Consider the following 26507-nt stretch of genomic DNA (forward strand, 5'->3'; position numbering starts at 1 on the left):
AAAGATGTTCCAGGCTCATCTGGTACCTACTCTGCCCCAGCCCCGGAATTAGCCATTTCTCTAAGGAGCCCTAATTCCCTTTTAGTGGACCTACTAGTTATCTATTGCTGCATAACGAAATATCTTCAAAATTAGCAGCTTAAAACAACAAACAGTTGTTATCTCACACAGTTTCCGTGGTTCAGGAATTTGGGAGAGGTTTAGCTAGGTAGTTCTGGATAAGTTACTCTTCTCTCATGAGGTCACAATTAAGACACTCATTTCTTGAATTCGGGGAAATGTGAACTCCTTCTGGGGAGAAAAATCACACTTTTACAAGGAGTACACAGGCCCTAGAATTGAGTCAAAATTAATTTAATACTGTAGGGTTTCTTTTCTACTCTGAAAGACTGTTTATTTTAAAATCAAGCTCTAGACTACTTTTATTTCATGCTTTTACTTTTAGTCTGAGCATTTTCTTTTACATCAGTTGGTTCAAGTTATTACAACAAAAAGTTATTGAAGGTCTACCTGTACATGACAAATAAAAGAGATAAACTCCTGCCTGAAGGAGTTTGCAAAGTAGTATAATCCTTGTAGTCCTTTCCTGAAGCTTTTCTAAAGAAGTAACAACTTCAGAGATGAGGCTACCAGGAACTCCAACCTGTTTAATGATTCTTAGCCCCTTGCTCACCACCCTGGTCCTCTTTCAGCTACTGAATACCATGATTTATGCCGAGCTAGTAGCTCTAACACGAATACGACGTAAATAGCAGTTCTGTCAGCTGCCCAATTCAGGATGGTATCTCTTGGTATTTGAAGTCCCTGGGGATCCAAGCTGTCTTAGGACTAAGCCTTGCTCAATCCAGTTTAACACAAAAGGAGGCAATTAATAATCAATGAAATTGAGAAATCAGCTCACACTGGCTAATCCATCTTTGAAGAAGCTGGGATTTTTTTGTGAAAGAAGAGACAGGCCTGTCAGGGGTCCTAGGCCAGCAGTTGGGAGAGACAGTTTTAACCCCAGCACTGCCCTAATCAGCTGACAGGTGAGTGGTCCAACCACATCAGCTCTCCGAGCCTCAGTTTCCCCTTCTGTAAAACGAGGGGTAGGCTTGATGGCCCCTCTCTCACTGTAATTTTCCACTCCGAGCCTCAAGGACAAGACCATAAAACGAGTAAAATTCCTTCCAGGACTGCTACCAGTGAACTCACTGGTCAAGGTTGAACGATTTGTTCTTTGGGTCCAGGCAGTATGGGCAGCGACGGGGCACTAATCCTGGTTAATTTATTAATACACTTTGCCCAGACAAGGGACTATCCCTTAAAGCTCCGCACCTCCCCCGCCTCTCGCGGAATCCTGGGAACCCAGGAATCGTGCCTGAACTTCAAAAGCCCGCCCCCTGGCAGCAAACAAGCTGAGGAGCGGAGGTCTACTCCTGCGCCTGCGTACTGCCGTCGCAGGGCCGAGGTCGGGCAGCGAGACCCTCTCAAGCTCCTCAAACCCCGCGAGATTTCCTTGCGAGCTCCACTGCGGTGAGTGACGTGCAAAACGCAGCCCGCTGGGGTCGCTGGGGCTGGGGATCAGAAGCTGGATCCGGCCTTCCGCGTGAGGGACGGTCTAGCAGTCAGGGTGACCTCCAGGCTTCCTCCGGGAGCTGCTGGTGAAGCTGAAGAAGCAGAAGAGGTTTTTTTTTTGGTTTTTTTTTTTTAGAATTGTTGGGAGTAAGCAACCTCAAATATGGACATAATTGTGTTTAAGGTGCCTCTGGGATGTTCATTTAACGTATTTATTGAGCACCTACCATGTGCCAGGAATAGGGAGTGAACATAAATTATGGAACTGTGGGAGATCAAGATTTGGCCACCCTGAAATATATCTCTTTACCTTGATTGTTTTCTCTGAGGGACATTTGACCTCCCCCACTAACTGCCTAAAGAATTTGACATGGTGGCTCCTTCCTAGAACAGATCTTCCATCATGATGGCTGTAATGATAATGCAAAATAGATGTTACAATGGGAGGGGCACCAAGCCCCTTTTATCAAAAAACTCTCTCCCTGACCACATTATCTATAGATGACCCTGAAAAGAATTGTCCTCCTGCCCTCTGAAGTCCCAGGCCACTACCCACCCCCAACACGCTCCTCGCCTTTAGCTGCAATACTTAAGCAAGCAGCTTAGACAGAGGGACGAGTTTCTCATTTCTGAGTTTCTCCCATGTATACATGTTATTAAACTTGGTATTATTTTCTCCTACTAACCCGTCTTGTTGATTATTTGGCCAGCCATAAGAACCTTAAGGAAAAGGGCAGAGGGAGATTCTTCCTCTTCCCCCGACAGAACAAAACAGACACAAATCCCTGTCCTATTGGTGCATACAATCTGGGAAGTCAGTTTGAAAGTCTGGGTTGTAGATGCAGATTTTTAGTAATTTCCATATGAGTGGTTCGTAGTGGGAGCCATGGAGGAAGGTGAGATCACCCAGAAGGGGAAGAGATGTGCAGGAATCCCCACGTGTTAGACTTGGGCGGAGAAAGGAGGACACCGGAAGACTGAAAGGAAAGGAGAGCGACTGGACAGAAAGAGTGGGGGAAATGTCAGCGATTTCCACATTTTATAACAAGGCTGTGGTCACCAGTCATTTGTGGTAGAATAGTTGAACAAGATCAGGGTAGAGAGGTGTATTTTTAAAAGGTGTTAGGAAGCTCATGTTATGGAAATGATATGTGTTGTGTTCGAGTGTGGGTTCTAGGGTCGTCATTACCAGTTGTGCGACCATGGGCAAGTTATTCAAACCTCTCTGTGCCTCCCTTTCCTCGTCTCTAGAATGGGGACAATGATAGTACCATCCTGGATGGAGGGGTTCAAGGAGACCATGACTATAAAGTCTTTAGCCTAGTTCCTGGCACTTGGGAACATTCAGGAAACAGGCTGAGAGAAGGGACTTTCCCAAGATCCCACCTCATTAGAACCAGGATGTGTACAGTACTCTCCTTTTCCTGGTTCAGTGCCCCTTCCCTTATACTAGGCTCTGAAATAGACACTCATAACACACTCTTTATGACCTGCACCAGCGTAAATTTTTCAGTTGATCATTGATCTGGTATTATTTTGGAATATTACTTAGCACCAATTAGGAACCCACTCAATATCACACCAGGCAAATATGGTTTGCTTTAAGGTCGGTCAATAAAGACTTGAGATTTTTTCCCCCCACTTTGGATGAATTTAACACCACCACCACTCCTCCTTTCAGATCTAGAATTTGATGTGTCATATTTTAGATTATAATTTTGTGACTAAATCGAGTTCTTTATGTTTTAAATGTGTTTGTTGTGCTATGGAGGGATATTGTGCAATTATCCTACATTAGTTAATTGTAGTATTTGACACTTGAAAACTTTCTAATTTAATACAGAGAGAGAGAACTTTAATGGTGTACTTTTCATGCTGATAAGCAGTGTTTGGACAGATCTACAGTGTGCATATTTTAAAGAAATAAAGCATACATTGAAAGTAATTAGAGAAGAGGGCAAATGTGAAACTTCATTTGGAAAGACTCCTTTGATTGAAAATTTAGCCATCATGGTGCTGTTAATAACCACTAAGGTCAGTTATCTTTGGACCCAGCATCAATTTGGAAAACTTATCTTTTTAATCCTTACATGGTTTACACACATGGTGATTCAATAGAAAATTTCCTTTAAGGGGCTGGCCTGGTGGCGTAGTGGTTAAGTGCATGCGCTCCGCTTCGGAGGCCTGGGGTTCGCAGGTTCAGATCCCAGGCATGCACTGATGCACTGCTTGTCAAGCCATGCTGTGGTGGCGTCCCATATAAAATGGAGGAAGATGGGCACGGATGTTAGCCCAGGGCCAGTCTTCCTCAGTAAAAAAAGAGGAGGATTGGCATTGGATGTTAGCTCAGGGCTAGTCTTCCTCACAAAAAAAAAAAAAAGAAAAAGAAAATTTCCTTTAAAAAATATATTTAACCCTACAAGACGTTATGGATTTCTTGATGTGATGAAATAGGATGCACACAGCACCACCTTGAAAGATTCTTGCCTAAAAAATTGAACCTGCTTCTAAATGAATCTCTAGATCTAACTACCAGTCGAGGATAAGAGGGGAGATAGAAGAATGAGGTAGATGACACCATAAGGAAGCAATCAAAGGACATTCTACATGTAGACAAATGAAGAAACACATGTTTCTTCAGCAATCAATGGCATGAAATAAAAAAGAAGAGAGTTAATACTATTAATTCTGTTAGGTTAATGGCCTAGTGTTTATGTTTAAAACAATCTGTTATCAGAGATGCATAATTGAGGGATTTTGGGGTGAAATAGGATGATGTCTGGGATTTGTTTTAAGCGGAAGCTGGGAAAAGCAGTCTTTTAGCTGGGTAATATGTCCAGAAGGAGAAAATGGATATTGAGGGCAACTAGCCATTAATGTCACAACCAGTGAGATTATAAATACACTGGTATGTGTTATAAAAAATAAGGAAGCAAATGGGATGAATGTCCATGTCCCTCACTCTGTTTTACGGAATGTTGCTGACGTCAGACGTTTAATTCTTAATTAGGAGCAGAATTCCCCTCCTCTAGGAAAGGGTGCCTAGAGGAGAGTTGGACATCATTATATGGCTGCATAGGTAAAAACCCTGTTTGGAGGAGATTGTGGGGCAATATTGGAAAGAGTGAGTACATGTGAGATCTGGGATGAGGAGATTTATATTTCAGTCCCAACTCCTCTGCTTACCTGTTGCATGATCTTGGGTATAAACTATACCTCAACCTTGTCTGTAAAATGAGGATAGTAATATATTTACCTATGTAACTTTGTTTTAAGGAATAAATAATGGAATCTGTGTGAAAGTTCTCTGTAAATTATCTCCGTATAAATACTATGTTAAGCAAGATTTGAAAAATACCCCTTGATGATTATTTAACATTTTTTGAAATATATATAAATCTCAGGTCTGTATGAGATACTCAGATACTATATGGGATATAGAGAAATAGGAAGAAATTCAAGGATCTTGCAAATTTAGAAACTAGGAGTAGAGTCATGCATAAATGAAATTACCCAGTTATACAAGACAAAGGATTATTAAATAACAAATGGATTTACAGATGGTTGTCAAATGTCTAAGTGTGCTGCTGTATAAAATCTTTACATTTAGATATGATGCTGAGAAACCTAAGTGCCCATCAAGGGACGAAAGGATAAAGAAGCTGTGGTATATATACACAATGGAATACTACTCAGCCATAAGAAACAATGAAATCCAGCCATTTGTGACAACGTGGATGGACATTGAGGGTATAATGCAAAGTGAAATAAGTCAGAGGGAGAAGGTCAAATACCGTATGATTTCCTTCATTAAGTAGTAGATGATAACAACAATAAACAAACACGTAGGGACAGAGATTGGATTGGTGGTTACCAGAGGGGAAGGGGGGAGGGAGGAGGGCGAAAGGGATAATTCGGTACATGTGTGTGGTGATGGGTTGTAATTAGTATTTTGGTGGTGAACATGATGTAATCTATGCAGAAATAGAAGTACAATGATGTACACCTGAAATTTTTACAATGTTATAAACCAATGTTACTGCAATAAACAAAAAACATGTGAAAGATAGATATGATGCTGAGAGCTAAATATGTTGCAATTGTTATAAAAAAATAAGCAATTGACATAATTGGTTTTTGTGTGCTTCTCGATGTTATTAGGTACCAAAGATGATAAAACAAAATATCTAATGAGAGAAGACAAAAGTGGTAAATAAATATATTAATTTTAAAAAGGATAATATATGTTTAGTGTCTTAAAAATTAAAAAACTTAAACACATGGGATGGAAATTTTTATGTGGTAGTTAAGAGATTGGCTCTGGAATATCAGACAGCTTGGGTTTGAATCTCAGCTCTACCACTTTCGGAAAGTGTTGGAGCTTAAACTCTTTAAGGCTCAGTTTTCTCATCTACATAATGGGGATAATAATAATATTACTTAATAGGATTGTTAGGAGATTAAATGAATATATACATATTAAATGACTATGTATATTTCATAGCACTCACAACAGTGCTTGGCACGTGGTAACACTCACTAAGGGTTTGTTCTCATTTTTACTGATGAATAAAGTAAGAAGAGCTATTTCCCCCAAGTCAGATACTGGAACTTCATTTTGCTTCTTTCATTAGCTCAAATTGTAAACCCAGAATAAACTGATCCTTTACTTACTTATTTGGCCATTCTGTATTACAGAATTTCCTATAAGGTGAGGATTTAAAAATGCTTTTGATGTATTACTTTTGTAATCAGCAAAACTATTAAGAAATTTCCATTTTGATAAATGAATAAAAGAATTTTTGGAAATTTGGTTACATCTCAATTAAACAGCTAGTGTTTTTATTTTGCTACTAGATTAACTGGCTAGCTCCAGAGGAATATATCATGTTGTTTTCTTTTAACCAAGCCACAGTCGGAGTCTTAATCATGATGGTATGAAGTTGAATGTGCTTGAATTATGAGGCCAGAAACATTTTGTCCCACTCAATCTTCAATGAACTTGTTCCTATTAGCCAAAAATTCTAATTAGATTTAGTTTTCCTTCATATATTTGCTTTAGGAGTCCAACTCTGACAGGAGACTGTATCTTTTTTGGATCCTAAATATGATTTTTCCTCTCCTTGTTCAGAAACACAAAGGTGCTGCTTTTTTTATTTTTAAATCATTGAATATTTCAAAGCTTTCTTGTGATTTTTAAATTTTTCTATTTATAGGGGTTATTTTATACCGAAATCTTGTGAGACTACCGTGCAAACAAGGCAATGATTGTACAAAGAGTGGTACTGAATTCCCGACCTGGTATGTATGTGTCTGTGATGAGTGAACAGCTGTGGTCTTTGATAATTATTAATGCCAATGGAGGAGCAAAAAGTAATATGATGTCAATGTGGTAAATTAAGGTAGGAAGATATTAACACTAGCAGAGATATTAGAAGAAACTCTTTAAACAATGTAATATACAGTTTTTCAAGTGATAACTTATCAAGGCCATTTGTTGAAGAAATAAAATAATAAGTATTATAATATTTAGGAGGTTATATTACAAATATATGTGGCTTTTTTTTTCTTTATAGTACACATCAATGATTCTTAAAATTTGCTTTTCTCTTTTGTGTGAAAAGCACCAACCTATGTCCATGCTGACATCTAACCTGAATCATAGAACTTAGGTATGGAAGTAAGCTGAGAGGTTTGGGCCTGTGCTGCCTTGGTTTTCCTGCTTACCTAGTGTGTGGCCTGAGGAAGTCACTTAACGTTTTCTTTTCTTTTCTTTTCTTTTTTTTGAGGCAGATTAGCCCTGCGCTAACATCTGTTGCCAATCTTCCTCTTTTTTCTTTTTTTTCTCCCCAAAGCCCCAGTACATAGCTGTAGAGTTGTAGCTCTTCTATGTGAGACGTCGCCTCAGCATGGCTTGATGAGTGGTGAGTAGGTCTGCGCCCAGGATCTGATCCAGTGAGCCCCGGGCCCAAAGCAGAAGGCGCAAACTTAACCGCTAGGGCACTGGGCTGCCCTCACTTACGTTTTCTGACCTCAGTTTTAGTAAAGTGAACAGTTAGATTAAAATCTTTACATTCTAATTCTACCGTAGAAATTTGATGATTAAATTAATAGCAAGTTTGCTTATTTTAAACATAACTGAATGAGTGCACTTTTAGTGATGACATTTTCTGCTTATAAATTTTTCTTTTCATACTTCAAATTTTCTAATTTCCTAATTTTCAAGACTTTATTTTTTTTTTATTACTTTCATTTAAGTTTCTGTTTTCTTCTTAAAATGAGGAAGGAAGGTTTACCTAACTGTTTACTTTGGCTGATGTGGTATTCTGCTACCTTATAAATTTTAATTTTCATATTTAAAAGAAAGCTGGCTGTGGGGCTGGCACTGTGGCCTAGTGGTTAAGTTTGGCACACTCCGCTTCAGTGCGCCTGAATCCTGGGCACAGACCTACACCACTCGTCAGCCATGCTGTGGCGGCGACCCACATACAAAATAGAGGAAGACTGGCACAGATGTTGGCTCAGGGCTAATCTTCCTTAAGCAAAAAAAAAAAGAGGAAGATTGGCAACAGATGTTAGCTCAGGGTGAATCTTCCTCAGGAAAAAAAAAAAAACTGACTGTGATTTTTCACTTTTTGAAATCCTCCTCTAATTTTAAAACAGATGAAGTGATTTATCTGTAATCATCTTAAAAAAAAGAAAATCTGAAGTTGAAAGCAATATTCCAAAGGAACTTCTTGGAGAAAAGCAACAGCTATTGAAACTTTTTGAAGAATTTATGCTGAGTTACAGAGAAGTTGCAATACAATATAGATTTATTCATGCCTGTATTAAAAGGGAGTTCTCTGAATCCTAGAGTAACCTTTTAAGGAATATAAATAATTATATAGGGAAGTGACTTTTGGATTTTATATTTTTGCCTGATATTTTAGGAAAAAATGGTAATCCAGTGGCGGAGAATTTCCAAGTAGAAGAAGTAAACTTACCAGATAATATCAATGAAGGACAAGTGCAAGTCAGAACTCTTTATCTTTCTGTGGATCCTTACATGGTAAGAATCAGGATTTTGTGACTTGGTGAAAATTAATTTTATTTTTATATTTTTCATGTTGCATCTGAATTTTATTGTACAATCCTCATGATTAATAAATATTTGAGCAGTTATATCTTGGTACCTGTGAATTACAGATTGCTTTGTTTTTATTCACAAGTGTTATAAAGGAATATTGTAGAAGGAATGTTTTCATAATAGTAGTGTGTGTGGTTAGTCAGGTTCTTCCAAATGTCCAGATCACTTCCCAATAGTTAGTAAAGCTTGAAGATGGTAAATTAGGATTGGAAATTCTCTCAGATTGATCCAGTTTACAAGGCAGGCTCTGTACAAGACCTTTATTCTAAGTGGTCTCTTTTTGAGAGGAACAGACTCACTTATGCTACTTCTGCATAGATTTATGAAAAGGTATATATTGCTTAGGACTATAGCTGAAAAGCCATCAGGCACATGGATTTAGGCTCTATTAATAGGGATAATTTTACTTCTTTATTTCCTATATGGATGCCTTTTATTTCATTTTCTTGCTGATTAGAAGTACAATGTTACATACAAGTGATGAGAGCAGACATCCTTGTCTTGTTCCTAATCTTAGGGGGAAAGTATTCAGTTTTTATACCATTAAGTATTGTGATGGTAGATCTACTTGTAGATGCCCTTTATCAGGTTGAGGAAATTTCCTCCTATTCCTGATTTGTTGAGTGTTTTTATCATAAAGGGGTGTTGGATTTGTGTGTGTGTGTGTGTGTGTGTGTGTAAGGTAGATTAGCCCTGAGCTGACATCCGTTGCCAATCCTCCTCTTTTTTGCTGAGGAAGATCGGCCCTGGGCTAACATTTGTGCCCATCTTCCTCTACTTTATATGGGATGCTGCCACAGCATGGCTTGACAAGCAGTGCGTCAGTCCGTGCCCGGGATTCGAACCTGCGAACCCTGGGCCGCTGAAGCAGAGCCTGCGAACTTAACTGCTTCACCACCAGGCCGGCCCCGGGTTTTTTTTTTTTTTATTGTGGTAAAATATGTATAATATAAAATATACCATTTTAACCATATGTAAGTGTACAATTCAGTGGCATTAAGAAGATTCACAATGTTGTGCATCCATTACCACTTTCCATATCCAGAACTTTTTCATCATCTTAAATAGAAACTCTGTGCCCATTAAACAATAAAATCCCCATTACTCCCTACCCCCAGAAGAGGTTTTGGATTTTGTCATATGCTTTTGCTGCTTCTATTGAGATGATCGTGTGTTTTTTGTTTTTTAATCCATTGATATGGTTTATTATATTAATTGATTTTCAGATGTTAAATCAGTCTTGCATTCTTAGAATAAATCCCACTTGGTCCTGGTGTGCAATTCTTTGATATGTTGCTGGATTTGGTTTGCCTCTATTTTGTTGAGGTTTTTTGCATCCATAAGGTCATAAGACCATATTCATGGTCTGTTGTTTTCTTTTCTTGTGATGTGTTTACGTGGTTTTGGTATCAGGATAATATGGGCCTCTAGAATGAGTTGGGAAGTGTTCCCTCCTCTTCGGTTTTTGGAAGAGTTTGTGAAGAAGTGGTAGGTTCTTTAAAAGATTGGTAGAATTCCCCAATGAAGCCATCTGGCCTGGGCTTTTCTTTCTGGAATGTTTTAAAATTACCAATTCAATGTCCTTATTTGTTACAGGTCTATTAAGATTTTCTGTTTCTTCTTGAGTTAGCTTCAGTAGTTTGTGTCTTTCTGGGAATTTCTCAATTCATCTAAGTTGTGTAATTTATTGGCATACAGTTGTTCTTAATATTCTATTATAATCTTTTTTATTTCTGAAAGGTAGGTAGTACTATGCCTTCTATCATTCCTGATTTTAGTAATTTAAGTCTTGTCTATTTTTTCTTGGTCATTTTAGCTAAAACTTTGTCAATTTTGCTAATCTATTCAGAGATTTCAACTTTTGGTTTTGTTGATTTTCTGTACTGTTTTTCTATTGTCTATTTCATTAATTTCTGCTCTTTGTACTAGTTTTACAACTTCCTGTGAGTCTTTACATATTTAACAAAAAAAAAGTCAACAGAAAATCAGTAGGCTTTTTCGGTAAACTGTGTTGGATCAGTTCACTGTATACTTTGGGAAAAACTTACATCCTTAGCTCAGCCCCTATACCATAATAAATCCCAACAGATAATAAAAAGTTAAAGAAAAAATGAAACTATAGAAGATTTTAGAAAAAATATGGGCGAACAATCGAATGATGTTGGGGAATGAAAGACTTTCTAGAATGACAGCAAACCCAGGTAATATGAAAGAACGTGATTGATAAATGTGACTATTTAAAAAAACACTGTATTTTGCAAAACACAATAAAACAGTATGTACAAAATCAAAAGACAAGTGGCAAAGTTAGAAAAATTTGCAATATAAATAACAAGAAAAAAGATGATAATGTCTGATATGCAGAAAGCTCCTATACGTTAATCTGTAAAAAGTAGAAAGTTGGGCAAAGAGCACAAATAGGCAATTTATAATCTCTTTCGGGATTACTGTTTCTATACATATACTTGCCTCTTCCTTCTGGCTTCTAGAGTGACCTTGTAGAAGATAAAGAGAATCCTGGCTTACCTCTTCTCAGGCTTCACTTAATAATGAAGACCCAATTGGCAGTACCACTTTCTGCCAGGACAGTTGTATAGCCTTGGGAAGGCTCCTCTTCCCTGTGATCCATGAGTGCAATTCAGGCTCTGTCTTCCAGTGATACCAGTCACACTTGATTTTGCTTACAATGGAAAGCAATTTGCTGACTTCATTCAAAATTCTTCCCAGAAGTAGCAAGAAATTTTTCTTTATGGGCTAGGGAAATGAGGTGGTGATTGGTCTAAAACATTCTAAATAGACAAATTTTCAAGTTGAAACAGAGGGGTAATGTGGTCATTGATTTCCCACAGACCTAAAGATGCTCCCCCTTTCAATGGCAGCCAAGGCAAGCTCAGTTAAGGTATGGGCCTCATCATTCTAAACTGTGCTAACCAGATCGCGTGAGGAGAATAATTATCACAAGTTCAGGAGAAAAATGACAGTACACTAATTAGTGTTCAGAGTCAATTCTTCATGATGACTGGTTTGGATTTCTTAAGACTTTTACACTTCAATGTCTAAAGATATAACTCAAGGGCATCTAAGGATTACAGATGCCCTAATGAACAAAATGTAAAGAATATCACTTAAGCCCAGGATAATAAATACAAAGTAAATTAAGAGAACAAAATCTACCAAAATACAGCCAAGGTTCAAGATTAGAAGTGTGTGTTTTGTTTTGTTTTTGTGGGGAAGATCGGCCCTGAGCTAACATCTGCCAATCCTCCTCTTTTTTTGCTGAGGAAGACTGGCCCCGGGCTAACATCCATGCCCATCTTCCTCTACTTTATATGGGATGCTGCCACAGCATGGCTTTGCCAAGCGCTGCGTCAGTGCGCGCCTGGGATCCAAACCAGCGAACCCCAGGCCACCGCAGCGGAGCGCTCGCACTTAACCGCTTGCACCACCGGGCTGGCCCCTAGAAGTGTGTTTTAAAAATCAAACATAGCAGATGAAAAAGAATAGCTGAAAACAAGCGAAAAAGATGTGTTCTTCACAGAATTCTTTAAGTTGGAGTAAACTTTCCGTTCAGCAGAATTCCCTCTGAGAGTCTGAGAGTGGCAGAAATTCATGACCCCCAAAAGTTTAGGGGTAGAGAAATGATGAAACAACTAGGATTATGACATGAATTGAATTCATGATCTTCACTTCTAAACACCCACAACCTCAAAACAACATAAAACAAAAAAACCTCTTTTTCCTGCAGGGAAATAAATAGTTCCTCTATCGACTCATTTCATGCTAGAAAGCACTGAGTCTTTCTTGAGAATTTTGTTTCTTTGTTCTGTGTATTCTGTCAGTCAATCATCAGGTCCTGTGGATCCCACCTCCTCAGTACTTCTCAATTCAGTCTGCTTCTCGGTAAGCTCCAAGGACATCTGCTTAGTCTGAATCACCATTGTTTCTCTCCTATTGGGGTATCCTTGCATACACTCTTTGCTCCCTTAAACCATCTTCCACACTGCAGCCAGAATGATCTTTTTATAACAGCAACTAACCATGTCACCTTGCTTAAAATCGTTTAATGGCTTCCCGTTAGTCTTGGGGTAAAGACTAACATCCTGGACATAGTCTGAGATGCTACATAGTCTAGCCCCTGTTTGCCTGCCCAGCCTCACCATACCCTACTTTACTTCTTAGCCTTGTATGCTGGCCTTACTAGGCTTCTTTCTTTTGTAATACACCAATGCCCCTTTTTGCTCAAGCCTTGTATTAATCATGTTTTTTGTTTTCGGTATTTTATGATGCTTTGGTATCTTAGGGTCCTTGCTAATCTTAGAGATACTGCCCCTCCCAGGGCTAACTAATTTTTAGAGATAACAAACAAGTTGCCTGGACACACCTTTCATATGTAAACCAATCAATCTAAAGCCCATATCTCTAACCACATCCTTCATCTAATTCTCACACACCAAGCCAATATTTCCCCTGCCCTAAATCATCCCAGGGCCAGGTACCAGACAACTAGGAACCACCTCTATAAGCTAGAGCCCACCAAAATTATTCCAACTCTCCAATCCTAAACTTACTCAAGCTTTACTACCCCACCTTGCCCATTCCTTCCCCTGGAAACTGCAATAAAGACTGGGCGATGCTCTCCTCTTGCTCCTTTTGCATCCTGACTAACTTTGGTGCATCCCCATGTGGCCCTGCATGGTATGGTGTGCCCCTCCTCTTGGGAACTGTAAGTAATAAACTCTTCCTTCAAGGCAGTTTTTCTCTGTGTCTTTCATCTTACCATACCTGATTAAAACAAAATCCCTGGTACAAATTAAATCAAGCCTTCATACGGGCTGACCCTCTATCTAAAAACTTCCTCCCACCCCTTTCCCTTTCCCTGGCTAACCCCTGTTATTCCCTGGAAGCCTGCTTTAAAGAGATTTGCTTTGGAAAATCACCCTGAACCCTCAGACTAGTCCTCTCCATTTTCTCAAAATAGTACCTTGATTATTTTTCCCTGTTTTTTTTTTTTTTTTTTTTTTTTTTTTTTTGTGAGGAGATCAGCCCTGAGCTAACATCCGCCAATCCTCCTCTTTTTTTGCTGAGGAAGATGGCCCTGGGCTAACATCGGTGCCTATCTTCCTCCACTTTATATGGGACGCCGCCACAGCATGGCTTACCAAGCAGTACTTCGGTGCGCGCCCGGGATCCGAACCAGCGAACCCCGGGCCGCCGCAGCGGAGCACGCGCACTTAACCGCTTGCGCCACCAGGCTGGCCCCTATTTTTCCCTGTTTTAATTAAGAATTATTTGTCTAGTTATTAGATATCTGTCTTCCCTAATAAAAAATAAACTTATGAAGACAGAGGTCTTATTTATCACTGTATCTCCAGTGACTAGCATGGTGCTTATTAAGTAATAATTAAAGGAAGGAAGAAAATCACTTTGGTTTCTTTCACTAGACATTGTTCTAAAAAACAATAGTAAGCAACTTTAAAAGGAAAAAAGGAACCTAATGAACATTAAGTCATTGAAATTTTATATCATTTCAGATTCACAACTAATTTTAATCACCATGTGGATACAGTATTTACAAGGTTATATTTAGTGTGTATATACTATTTAAATTTCATTATTTGAGTGACTATATGCATATCTTCATAGGAAAAACTAGTCCAAATATCATTATTTTGGTGGTTATATAACAGTCTGTTGTGTTGACATCATTTGCTTACCTATAGGGAATTACCTGTTCCTGCTTTTTCTATTAGCCTTGAGACTCAGGTCCTTGGTCTGGCCAGTATCCAATGGCTACTGCACTTGCTTTCCAAGAATACATGGGAGGGGCACACAAGCAAAAGTGTAGTGTGTTCCCATAGAAACTTCTGCCTCAATTCCCTATTTGGTCTTTTCCCCTGGCGAACTGAATAAGACCACGTCGGGTACCTTAATCAAGCAGGCTTCCATCTTTTTCATCTCCTGGACCATCCTGTAGGCCTCTACATCTTGGCCTTCATGAGAGAGACAAGAGTAAGCCACAGAGAGGAAGAGAGCCTTGACTACTTCCCAGAGAAGTCTTCAGCCCTAATCCCGTGGAAGGGTGCAGTGCCATTGTGACGTTTTGTCTTTGCAGAACAAAGAGAACATCCTCCTGATGTTGGGGGTAGGATGTAGTGCTTGGTCTGAAGTTGTGATGAACAACTGTATAAAAATCGTTTCATTTCTTTTTGGGTTATTTCCATTGGGGAAGCAGAATTACTAGGCCAAAAGAAATGAGTAGAGTATGGTCTATATATTGCTAGTTTGTTTTCCATTAAAAATGGACAGTTTTATAATATTAGTAACATGTAAGTATGTAATTTGCCACAATCCATTGAAACCATTGATACACTATTTTGTATTATTTTTGCTAGCATAATGTGTGTAATATTACTTAAATTTCTTTAAGTAATTGTTTAAAAATCTTAACAGCTTTATTGAAATATAATTCACATCATATAATTCATACATTTAAAGTGTACAATTCAGTGGTTTTTAGTCTGTTCAGAAAGTTGTGTTGGGCCGGCCCTGTGGCTTAGCGGTTAAGTGCGCGTGCTCCGCTACTGGTGGCCCGAGTTCGGATCCTGGGTGCGAACCAAGGCACCACTTCTCTGGCCATGCTGAGGCCGCATGCCACACAGAACAACTAGAAGGATGTGCAACTATGACGTACAACTATCTACTGGGGCTTTGGGGGAAAAAAGAGGAGGAGGATTGGCAATAGATGTTAGCTCAGAGATGGTCTTCCTCAGCAAAAAGAGGAGGATTAGCATGGATGTTAGCTCAGGGCTGATCTTCCTCACACACAAAAAATTAATTAATTAATTAATTAATTTAAAAAGAAAAACATACCTATAGAAAGTTGTGGAACTATCACCACAACCTAATTTTAGAACATATTAAATTCCTTTTTAACTGCACTTCTTTACTTTTTAGAGAGGGGATACATTTTTTTCAGGATAAAAAAATAGCTGAAAGGGGAAGAGAGAAATTAAGATAAACTTTGTTTGGCTAACATTTTACTTAACATTACTTATTTTGTACCTTTCTTTCAGTCACTGGGTAAATTAGTAAAGTGGTTCAGTATTATCAGACAGAATTATCCTAATCAATGTTTTCTTTTTTTAGCGTTGTAGAATGAATGAAGACACTGGCACTGATTATATAATGCCTTGGCAGCTGTCTCAAGTGGTTGATGGTGGAGGTGTTGGGATTATAGAAGAAAGCAAACACAAAAATTTTACTAAAGGCGATTTTGTGACTTGTTTCAATTGGCCCTGGCAAACCAAGGTTATTCTGGATGGAAATAGCCTTGAAAAGGTGATATATAGCATCTAGTATCTGATTTTTTTCCCCTATAATTCTTACTTTGTGCATTTGGTGTTCAGTTCTGTTTATTATTAGGGAAAAAATAAAAGCATACATTTTCTTTTAGATAGCTTCCCAAACGTGGAAAGCCTTTGTTCCTTTTCCATTGTTGGCTGTAACTATGTATGACAGTTCTTAGATTACTAGTGAATGGTGTTGTTTTCCATATTTAATTTATTTCTCAAATATTACATGTATAAAATAAAGCCTGAGCTATAAGCAACAAAAAGTATTTTATACTAAGAAAGCTCCTTATGGTTGTACGCTTTAAAGTTTCCTGAGAAATTGCCACTTGACTTAAGAAATTTATTTGGTTTGTGCTTGAAATTCCATCTTGTGTCAGAAATCCTGAGTTCCGTTTCTACTGTTAGGTCGAACCACGTGAAATTACCAATATTTGTCTGTTTTGACCTACAAAAACTGACAGCTTCATGTAATTCAACCTAATATATATCATCAAGGCAGTTACTTTATGTCTCTGAACCTCAGTTTCCTCATGTGCAAAATAAAAATAATAGCTATCTCATAAGTAAATGTGATTAAGACTTTGTAAAAAGCTTTATAAAATTTTAGTATTTTTTATTATTACAAATTCTTATAATCAGTTAAAGGTGGCTTATAATATCAGCAACATGTAAGTGTACCTAATTTGCCACAATCCATTGAAACCATTAACACTATTTTGTATTATTTTTGCTAGTATAATGTGTGTAATGATATGTAAGAGATGTTACACAATCATTTATCAATTTACTGGTACTAGTAAAATATATTTAACTAGGAATTTCTTAGCAGAAAGTAAAAAAGAAATATTCAGACAGCTTCCCTGTTATTGTTTGAGCAGTTGAAGAGAGCTTAAAAATGCTTCGGGAAAGGTGTTAGAAATGAGGAAAAAGAATTCGGAAGGGACGGAGAAATGATGTTTGCTGAACAAACTTATCTCACAATGTTTTTTGGCTTTACTAATAAACAATTACCTACATGAAATGTTTATGTGTACTGTAGACCTTTCTGTGTATCGTAGACTTTGATATCTGCATTACCTTTATCCACAAACCAGATTTAACTGATAGCCATTTAAAACTGCTGAACACAAACTGCCATTTTATTTATTTGCGGCTGTTTACTATAAATCAAACTAAAGTGATGACTCTTGATTCTTTTGGTGATTTATTAACTTTTTACTAAAATTATTCCTTAAAAAATTATTATAGGGCCGGCCCCGTGGCGTAGCGGTTAAGTGCGCACGCTCCACTGCTGGCGGCCCGGGTCGGATCATGGGCGCGCACTGAGGCACGGCTTGTCAGGCCATGCTGTGGCGGTGTCCCACATAAAGTGGAGGAAGATGGGCATGGATGTTAGCTCAGGGCCAAGCTTCCTCAGCAAAAAAGAGGAGGATTGGCATGGATGTTGGCTCAGGGCTGATCTCCTCACAAAAAAAAATAAAAATTATTATAAAACCTTTATGGTAGGGAGTCTTTCTATATCATTTTTTTTTTCAATTCTCCCTAATTTTACAGATAAGAAAACAGACACAGAAAATGTAAGAGAATTATAATTAATTATTGATAGGGCCTGGTAAACATATAAACATAAAATGCTATAATGTTGAGAGAGACCTCACTTTACTCTGTAATTAAACTAGAAGAAATTGTATCACACCTTCCTTACATTTTTATGGTACATTTTAAGCATCAGTAATGGGAACTGTTAGAGTTTGAGCTGATTTTTATATAGATAAATGTTTACTTTGGAATTGCTCAAAGATTTTAAAACCTCCAACTTTGTCTAGTGTTTTCCTGTTAAGTGTTTCCTCTCTTTTGATATACTTGAGGCATTGACAAGAAAGAATAGTTAGTGTCTTTTATGTGGGAATTCTTTTTGAAAGTTTTTGGTTTTTTTCTATTAAGAGAAGTAATATTCATTTGTTTTTTACTTTGTACAAGTAAATTATAGAATTTTAACAAGACTGAAGAATGGTTCTAGAAGCCATAGTGGCTGGTTTATTAGTCTGCTTGAACTGCCATTACAAAATACCATAGATTCAGTGGCTTAAACAACAGAAATTTATTTTCTCACAGTTCTGGAGGCTAGAAGTCTGAGATGAAAGTGCTGGAAAATTTGGTTTCTGGTGAAGCCTCTTTTCCTGGCTTGCAGATGGCCACCTTCTCTCCGTGTCCCTCACATGGCATTCAGCCTTTTGTCTGTGCACATGCAGAGAAAGAAATTTCTGCTGTCTTCCTCCTCTTATAAGGACTAAAGTCCTGTTGGATTAGGGCCCTACCCTTATGACCTCATTTAACCTTAATTATCTCCTTAATGGCCCTATCTCCAAATATAGTCACATTAAGGGTTAGGTCTTCAACATATGAATTTTGGGGGGGACACAAGTCAGTCCATAACAGGTTATCTCCACCTTGTTGACTTAAAACATCGTTTCCTAGTATTGTTTTTAGCGGGTTTCTGTTTTATTTTAGGTAGATCCGCAACTTGTGGATGGACACCTTTCATACTTTCTTGGAGCTATAGGTATGCCTGGTTTGACTTCCTTGATTGGGGTACAGGAAAAAGGTCATATAACTGCTGGATCTAATCAGACAATGGTTGTTAGTGGGGCTGCTGGTGCCTGTGGATCCTTGGCTGGGCAGGTAAACTTTCTCATAATTCTTCTAAAAAAGTAGTCATAATTGAATCTCTGGATACATGTATATGATTTAAAATACAAAACTGAACAAATTTATAATTATTTTACACATTTCTGGTAGAAATGTTATTATCTGCTTACACTGTCTTCATAACAATATGAAAAATGTTGTAGATTTTTGTATCTTGTTCTCTATTAGCCAAAAATAGGCATGGTAAATGCTAGAGCATTGCTCCAATCAATATAAGGAAGAAAATCATAGAGTACCTGTCTAGAATTCCATGAATTAGAAAACAAACTCATATTTTTAAAAAAATCTTCAAATAAGAAAGCACATATTAGGTTCTAGGAATATAGTAAATATTATGATAGAATTTTATAAAGTGCATTGTTTTATAAATAATAGCCGTTATAGTGTGAAACCATTGGAACAAAACATTTTATCTTAGTAGTGATTTGCTTTCCTCACAGGCCAGAAAAATATTGAATTGCAAGATAGTGGTGTCTTGGGTCTGACTGTTCCTTTTATGAAATCGGCTTTAAGTTGTGAGATTTTAACATTCAAACTAAGTCTAATTTTATTCAATGTTAATTTTTTCAAGAATAACTGTTCTCAGTTCTTTTGGTTTCACATTACTTTTAGCTAAAAGCCCTTCCTAAACTGTGATGAACATTCTCATATACTTGTAATATCCTGTATGCTTTTTTTTTACATTTAAATGTGACATAGATGTTTAACTTTCAAAAATTTCTCCCCTAGATTGGCCATTTGATGGGCTGTTCCAGAGTAGTGGGAATTTGTGGAACACATGAGAAGTGCCTCTTTTTGACCTCAGAACTCGGCTTTGATGCTGCAATTAATTATAAAAAGGAGAATGTGGCAGAACGACTCCGTGAATTATGCCCAGCTGGAGTGGATGTTTACTTTGACAACGTTGGCGGTGACATCAGCGATACAGTGATTAGTCAGGTTGTTGGCTGATTTGTTTGTTATAACTTTGAATACTACATTCTATTTGATGTGCTATCTTTTTACCTGAGACTGAGAGAGAAAAAAACTTTATAAGATCTTAGGGTTTATTGTGAAAAATGATATGATGAGCAGTATTGTAATTAAGTGATAGAGAAGAGCTTGCTGATGTCTGCTTCCATTTGCCTACAGATTTGCACTATGAGCATCAATTTCAGTTCTTTGCTAGCAGCACTATATTTTTCACCTGCAATTTATTTTTGTGAAAAATTACAGTTTGTATTGTTGAAATCGTGAGGTTCTGACCCCTAACTCACCATCAACCAACTTACAGCTATGACCCCTGACTTTGGGTAGGAATGGATTTTCATAGATTGCAGGTATTTAAGTATTTTTAATGACAATGTTATAAAACATCAGCGTTAGCTATTAACACTGCATTGACCTTCACTATATGTAAAATTATTTGCAATTGAGGTTAAATTATTTAAATCCAAAGAAATACTCTACTACTACTAATAAAAGTAGCAAGAACATTGCTGACAACTAATGTAATTCTTTTGCTGATTACCATACACTCGTTTACCTTTACGTTTCTTTGGAGTGGACTTATTTTCTAGCTAATTAAAACTCTTAGGGGGCCGGCCCCGTGGCTTAGCAGTTGGGTGCTCTCGCTCCGCTGCTGGCGGCCCTGGTTTGGATTCCAGGCGCACACCAACGCACCGCTTGTCCGGCCATGCTGGGGCGGCGTCCCACATACAGCAACTAGAAGGATATGCAACTATGACATACAACTATCTACTGGGGCTTTGGGAAGAAAAAGGGAAAAAAAGGAGGAGGATTGGCAATGGATGTTAGCTCAGGGCCAGTCTTCCTCAGCAAAAACAGGAGGATTGGCGTGGATGTTAGCTCAGGGCTGATCTTCCTCACACACAAAAAAAACCTCTTAAATACATATAATGGGTACATCATCTAAACAAAATCAATTAATTGGCACTAAAGGATTAAATAGTCAAGGAGACTCTCATTGAGGCAGCCATAAAATTGGTAAACAGAGGAAAGGCATATATATCTTAGGGTATAATCATCAGTTTTCTCTGAACAGATGAACCAGAACAGCCACATCATCCTGTGTGGTCAAATTTCTCAGTACAACAAAGATGTGCCTTATCCTCCTCCACTACCCCCTGCTGTAGAAGCAATCAGGAAAGAAAAAAACATCACAAGGTGTGTTCTGCCCTCTCTCCGTATTATCAGATTCATTTAAAGATCACAGATGAATGAAATGTATTGTTCTTCATATATAATTTTTCCTTATTAAATAAAAATTGAAAATATACATTCTAAGCCAGTTCAATATTTAGGGTTTGGTTAACTAGCTCCCTGGCAGAAAACTTAAAAAAAATGCATCTGTTCTGCCAGTCTTTTGCAAGTCTTTTGCAAGTGACAGAAACTCAATTCACATTGGTTTAAGTGCAAAGGAAATTTATTGGCTCATGTGTCTGAGATGTCCAATATTAGCACTGGCTTACATTTGGCTGGGTAAAGGGTTTGCATAGTGGCTTCATGACTCAGTTTTTTTCCACCCCTGGGCTGTGCTTTCTTCTGGGTTGGCTCTGCTCCCTGGCAGGTTCTCCTCTTGTAGCAGCAAGAGGATAACTGGTATCTCTAGTCTTATATTTTACCAAGTTAGCAATCCAAACAAAAAGAGAACAGCTCTCTTCTTGTGGCTTTATCAAGTCCCAAAGCTGAAACTTATTGGCTCAGACTGGCCTGGCTTTGGTCACATGAGGGTGGGGAAAGGATGTTACCTACAAAGTAAAATCACAGTGCTAGTGCCAAACAGGGTTGTAGGTGCTGAACAGACAAACAGAAATCCATGACACTTAACACCTGTAACTACACCTAAAACTATATCTGACCAAACTCTGTGTGATTAAGCCTTATGTTTGAAAGATTAACAGATATTGGAGTTCTGGAATGATTTGATTTTGGACTGTTTTACTCCCTCCCTCATCTCTGATAATTATCCTTTTCTCCCCCCCTACAGAGAAAGATTTCTGGTGTTCAATTATAAGGACAAATTTGAGTCTGGTATTCTACAGCTGAGTCAATGGTTTAAAGAAGGAAAACTAAAGGTAGAACTTGCTTCTATTCTTTATCAACATCATTCTTCCTGCAACTTGATATACTTTTGTGTTATCTGAATTTATTATTGCAAACTTATTAGTTTCATAATAAAAATTCCTACAAAAGAAAAGTGTACTGAATATTATAAATTAACTTTACCTCTCAGGTGAGTATAACCTCCTAATTGAGAAACTCTCATTTCCTTTATCTAAAATTTTAACTTTTACTTTTCTTAGATTATATTACAAAATCAATAGGTTTTTTTTTTTCCAAATTGTAATATTCATTAATTTAACAAATATTTATGGAATGCTACCATGTGTTAGAAGCTGTGCTTTCTCAAAAATCATATAAGCACCTCCTAGTACCCCTACCTCTCCACCACTATACATCTTTCCTGCCCTCCTTGGACATTCTGATATATCTCTTGCTTGTTGGTTGAAAATCAGGAGTTATTAATCTGGGGTCCAGAGATCGTGACCTAGGATGTTCTTGAAACCTGCAAATGACAGCAAAGTTGTATGTGTATGTGCCTATGTACTTTGTTTTTTGAAAAGAGGGTGCATAGCTTGTGATGTTACCAATTGAAGATTAGACAGTGGAAAAATAGGACTTTAAAAAAATCAATTGATAGGAAACTTTTCTGGGCTACCTACATGAAATGAAGAATGTCTATTTTTAGACAGAAAGTGCTAAATAGTATTGCTGCCTTTTGCAAAAGTGGAAACTATTAAATAGTTTAATAGTTTAAATTAAATAGAAACATTGAAGTCTAAAGAAGAATACTAAATATGGCTCTTTTGATTTACAGATCAAAGAGACTATGATAAATGGATTGGAAAACATGGGAGGTAAGATGAATGTAGATTTATTTATTATATTGTCGGGGGAAGAGGGAGAATCTCCCCCTGCCCTTTCCCTTAAGGTTCTTCTGGCTGGCCAAATAATCAACAAGACAGGTTAGCAGGAGAAAATAATACCAAGTTTAATAACATGTATACATGGGAGAAACTCAGAAATGAGCAACTCGTCCCTCTGTCTAAGCTGCTTACTTAAGTATTGCAGCTAAAGGCGAGGAGCGTGTTGGGGGTGGGTAGTGGCCTGGGACTTCAGAGGGCAGGAGGACAATTCTTTTTGGGGTCATCTATAGATAATGTGGTCAGGGAGAGACAGAGGTTTTTGATAAAAGAGGCTTGGTGCCTTTGCTATTGTAACCTCTATCCTACATTATCTTTATAGCCATCATGATAGAAGATCTGTTCCAGGAAGGAGCCACCATGTCAAATTCTTTAGGCAGTTAGTGGGGGAGGTCAAATGTCCCTCAGAGAAAACAATCAAGGTAAAGAGATAAATCTCAGGGTGGCCAAATCTTGATCTCCCACAATATGCATGTGGTCAGCACATATACTCCCTTTTTTCTTTGAATTCTACTTCTATGGTGTTTTCTTCTTTTTAAATCATTTATTGCTTTCCTGTAAAATGGTCCTACAGGTTTCCTTAAATATCTTAATCAAACTCCATGAAAGTTCAACTTGGTGGTATTTAAGAGGTATTGTTTTCGCATTTCAAATCATAAAATAAGTGTTTCTCAAACAGCTTATAAAAACAATGTAAGAATTATGGAAGTCATTTAGCCTCCAGATAACTTTTTCAGATTGAACAGTTCTAAGGTATCATAATATTATATTAAGCAAATTTTCAATATTTAGGGTTTTTTTGTTTTTTGCCTAACACATTTTGGCATTCCTTTTTGTTTGTTTCAAATGAAAACGATTAAATCAAACTGATTTTTTTTTTCCGAGAAAGGAAAAACAATTTAATATATTTGGTTAATATGTTTACTAAACAGAAATATAAATTTCACTCATTTTTCTGACATAACAGATGTGTATTTCACTTACTTAGTAAAACTTTATGATTAGATTTATAATATTTTTAACAGTTATATAAAAATTGTTTTTGCTGATGAGAATAAGTTTATTCTCACACTTATTTGCCTGTAGTCTTCAGACTCTGTAAACAGTGAATGTTGAGGTAGACACCAATTAAACTTTTCTAGTTTGGGTAAAAACAGTTTAAGATATTAATTGGGTTAGTTTGTCCTGTAACTTTGCCATTGTTTTACTTGAGATTTCATGACAATTTCCTTCTATACTTAATATTAAAATCATTGAAGAAATTATTGAAATAATTGTATGTGTCTGACTTACTGATAAACATGTATGATAATGACATTTATGTTTTCAGATAACCTAGTTTTTTCCCTCTTTCCAGCTGCATTCCAGTCCATGATGACAGGAGGTAACACTGGAAAGCAGATAGTTTGCATTTCAGAAGAAACCTCTTTGAAATCTCTATAACGATCTTCATCAAGGAAATACACAGATTTCTTTCCACTTTGCACAAAGATTTTCAAGATGCATTATAAAAAAAACCTTAGGGTACAAATAGCTTTTGATTTAAATGTGACCATAGGTGATGTTTTCTTAGTTGCATTATTCTTTCCTATATTTTCAATATCATATATGCACTCTACATCCAACATATGATTATTTAAAACAATAGATTGAAGTCAACATGATCTGTTTTTCTTTCTTGTGCTAAAACTAATATTACATATGATATTTTTATCAGATATTCTGAAACCACTGGAGATTTGACACAACTGTTAATGGATCATACAAAACAGATTTTTAAAATTAATAACTTTTTTTTAATAATTTTATTTATTTATTTTTTTCCCCCAAAGCCCCAGTAGATAGTTGTATGTCATAGCTGCACATCCTTCTAGTTGCTGTATGTGGGACGTGGCCTCAGCATGGCCGTAGAAGCGGTGCGTCGGTGCGCGCCCTGGATCGAACCCCAGGCCGCCAGCAGCGGAGCGCGCGCACTTAACCGCTAAGCCACGGGGCCGGCCCTAAAATTAATAACTTTGATTTAAAGTAATGCTTGAGAAGGCACTTAGTAAATATTTGTTGAGCTAGAAATGCTTTACATAATTCTTGAACTGAAACTTGGCATAATAATAGAATTGGCATGGCTTTTCCATATTGTAGATGGAAAAGGAACTTAATGGCAGGGTGTGTGTGTAAGAGTTTGGGGGTATTCAGAGCTTGTGGAACAGTTTTTAAGATAGGAGAACAGAGGTTTTGTGTTGGGAGTAGTATGAGAAGGTAAGTAACTGAGGTCTGTTGGGTTGATGGAGAGACTAGATTAACACAGATATCTATTTGTGTTTTGCCAAATAGTTTACTGTATAGCCTAAAAACTCACATATATATTGATAAAAGCATATGTTTATTTTAGGTTAGCAGGCACATAACTGTCAAATAGTTGTAAAGATTTCAAGGGCAAATTATAGATATAAACATCACTTGGAGTTTTAGGTGATTAAAAAGATTTAGACAACAAAGATAGCTTCAGAAAATGACAGGACTGACTGGGCAAATTAACAAATGGTTGTAAACATGAATGTTCAAGGCCTACTAATGTACCTCTAAATGAAAGTTTGTTTTATTAATTGTAATCAACCTTTTAGCACAGTAAAATTGAGGATATTATTCTGAGTGTTGTGCTGGTTTATGGTCACCTGTTTACACACTGCAATATATTTCTGTCTGCAACATTCGGAGAAAGTAGATTCAAATTGTGGTAGTAATTAGTGACTCCAGTTGACTTCAGTGGCCTGTTTTTCTTGTTTTATATACTTTTCCTGGATCATTTCATCTCCAGAGAGTTTCATCTTTTCTCTGTATGTTAATTCCTAAATCTGCATCTCTATTTCTGACCTCTTACTTGAGCTTCGGACCTTAACCTCCAAGTAAATATCCCGTTGGCACCTGGGATAGATAAACTAGGCTTATTTAAAGAGGAATTATCTTCCCCTGAAACGTGTTGTTCCTTTGTTTTTTAAATCAGCATCGTTTATTTGTGTACCCAAACTACTACTCCCTCACTCATTTATACCCCAGTTATCAAGGCCTGTCTTTAACCTTGAAAATGCCTTTCTAAGAGAACTTTAATTCCCACTGCCACTATCTTAGAGTCCCTCATCCTTCGGCAAGCAGCAAATATTCAAAAATTTAAAAAGCCAGTCAAACTCATAAAGCTCTAACAAGTGCTAGCATCCAGCCTGGAACTCGTGTTCTAGCCCCCAGTCAGGACATCCGAGAGCTCTTTACATCCTAAAGTACAGGACCCAGACTCTAGGGAATTTATATTCCAAAAAAAGTTCTACACACGAGTCTCACTGTCTCGTACGCATTGCAGAACTAGGTTCTGCAAGTTCCCTTCTCGGGCAGTGAAGCTGCAAGGGGTCGTCTACACCGAGAACTTTGATAAACGTTTAAGGAGTGATCTCTCTCGCTTGCCTCCACTGTAACTAGTCCCGATCTCCTCAGCTGGCAGGAAAAACTACCCCATCCGCTGCTGCGGCGAAGCAGTGACGTCACGGCTAGGGTGACCTGACCCCGTTTTTCGGGCTGTGTAGACCACGGCTACCGAAGGCCGGGAGAGAATGAGTGGGCGGCAGGAGACCCCAGCCCCTTCCGTCCCGGGGCCGAGCCCCGCGTCTCCACCCCAGCCCCGCCGGACCAGCAGCCCCTCGGGCCAACCCACCGGGCAAGCTCCGCCCGGCCCGGAGGCGAGCGACCGGGTGTGGGCGTGGGGCCAAACTTCCTGTCCCGCGCTCG

The 26507-nt window shown here is 37.9% G+C and overlaps 1 protein-coding gene across 2 annotated transcripts; it reads left to right on the plus strand.

Annotated features, from left to right (window-relative positions):
- The first annotated feature begins 1423 nt into the window (after positions 1-1423).
- On the plus strand, positions 1424-25526 carry PTGR2 (prostaglandin reductase 2). 2 transcript variants are annotated; one of them, XM_058567314.1, is made up of 10 exons: positions 1424-1515; positions 6774-6858; positions 8490-8608; positions 15833-16024; positions 18550-18720; positions 19477-19686; positions 20792-20913; positions 21737-21824; positions 22628-22667; positions 24091-25526. In XM_058567314.1, the coding sequence occupies exons 2-10, from the start codon at positions 6822-6824 to the stop codon at positions 24174-24176; spliced, it is 1065 nt and encodes a 354-aa protein (XP_058423297.1). In that variant the 5' UTR covers positions 1424-1515; positions 6774-6821; the 3' UTR covers positions 24177-25526. The 2 variants fall into 2 exon arrangements, with proteins under 2 accessions (XP_058423297.1, XP_058423298.1); XM_058567315.1 differs by lacking the exons at positions 19477-19686; positions 20792-20913; positions 21737-21824; positions 22628-22667; positions 24091-25526 and having other exon boundaries at positions 18554-18664.
- Positions 25527-26507: the final 981 nt, after the last annotated feature.

This window comes from Diceros bicornis, chromosome 24 (genome assembly GCF_020826845.1).
Source record: "Diceros bicornis minor isolate mBicDic1 chromosome 24, mDicBic1.mat.cur, whole genome shotgun sequence".
Taxonomy (NCBI): domain Eukaryota; kingdom Metazoa; phylum Chordata; class Mammalia; order Perissodactyla; family Rhinocerotidae; genus Diceros; species Diceros bicornis.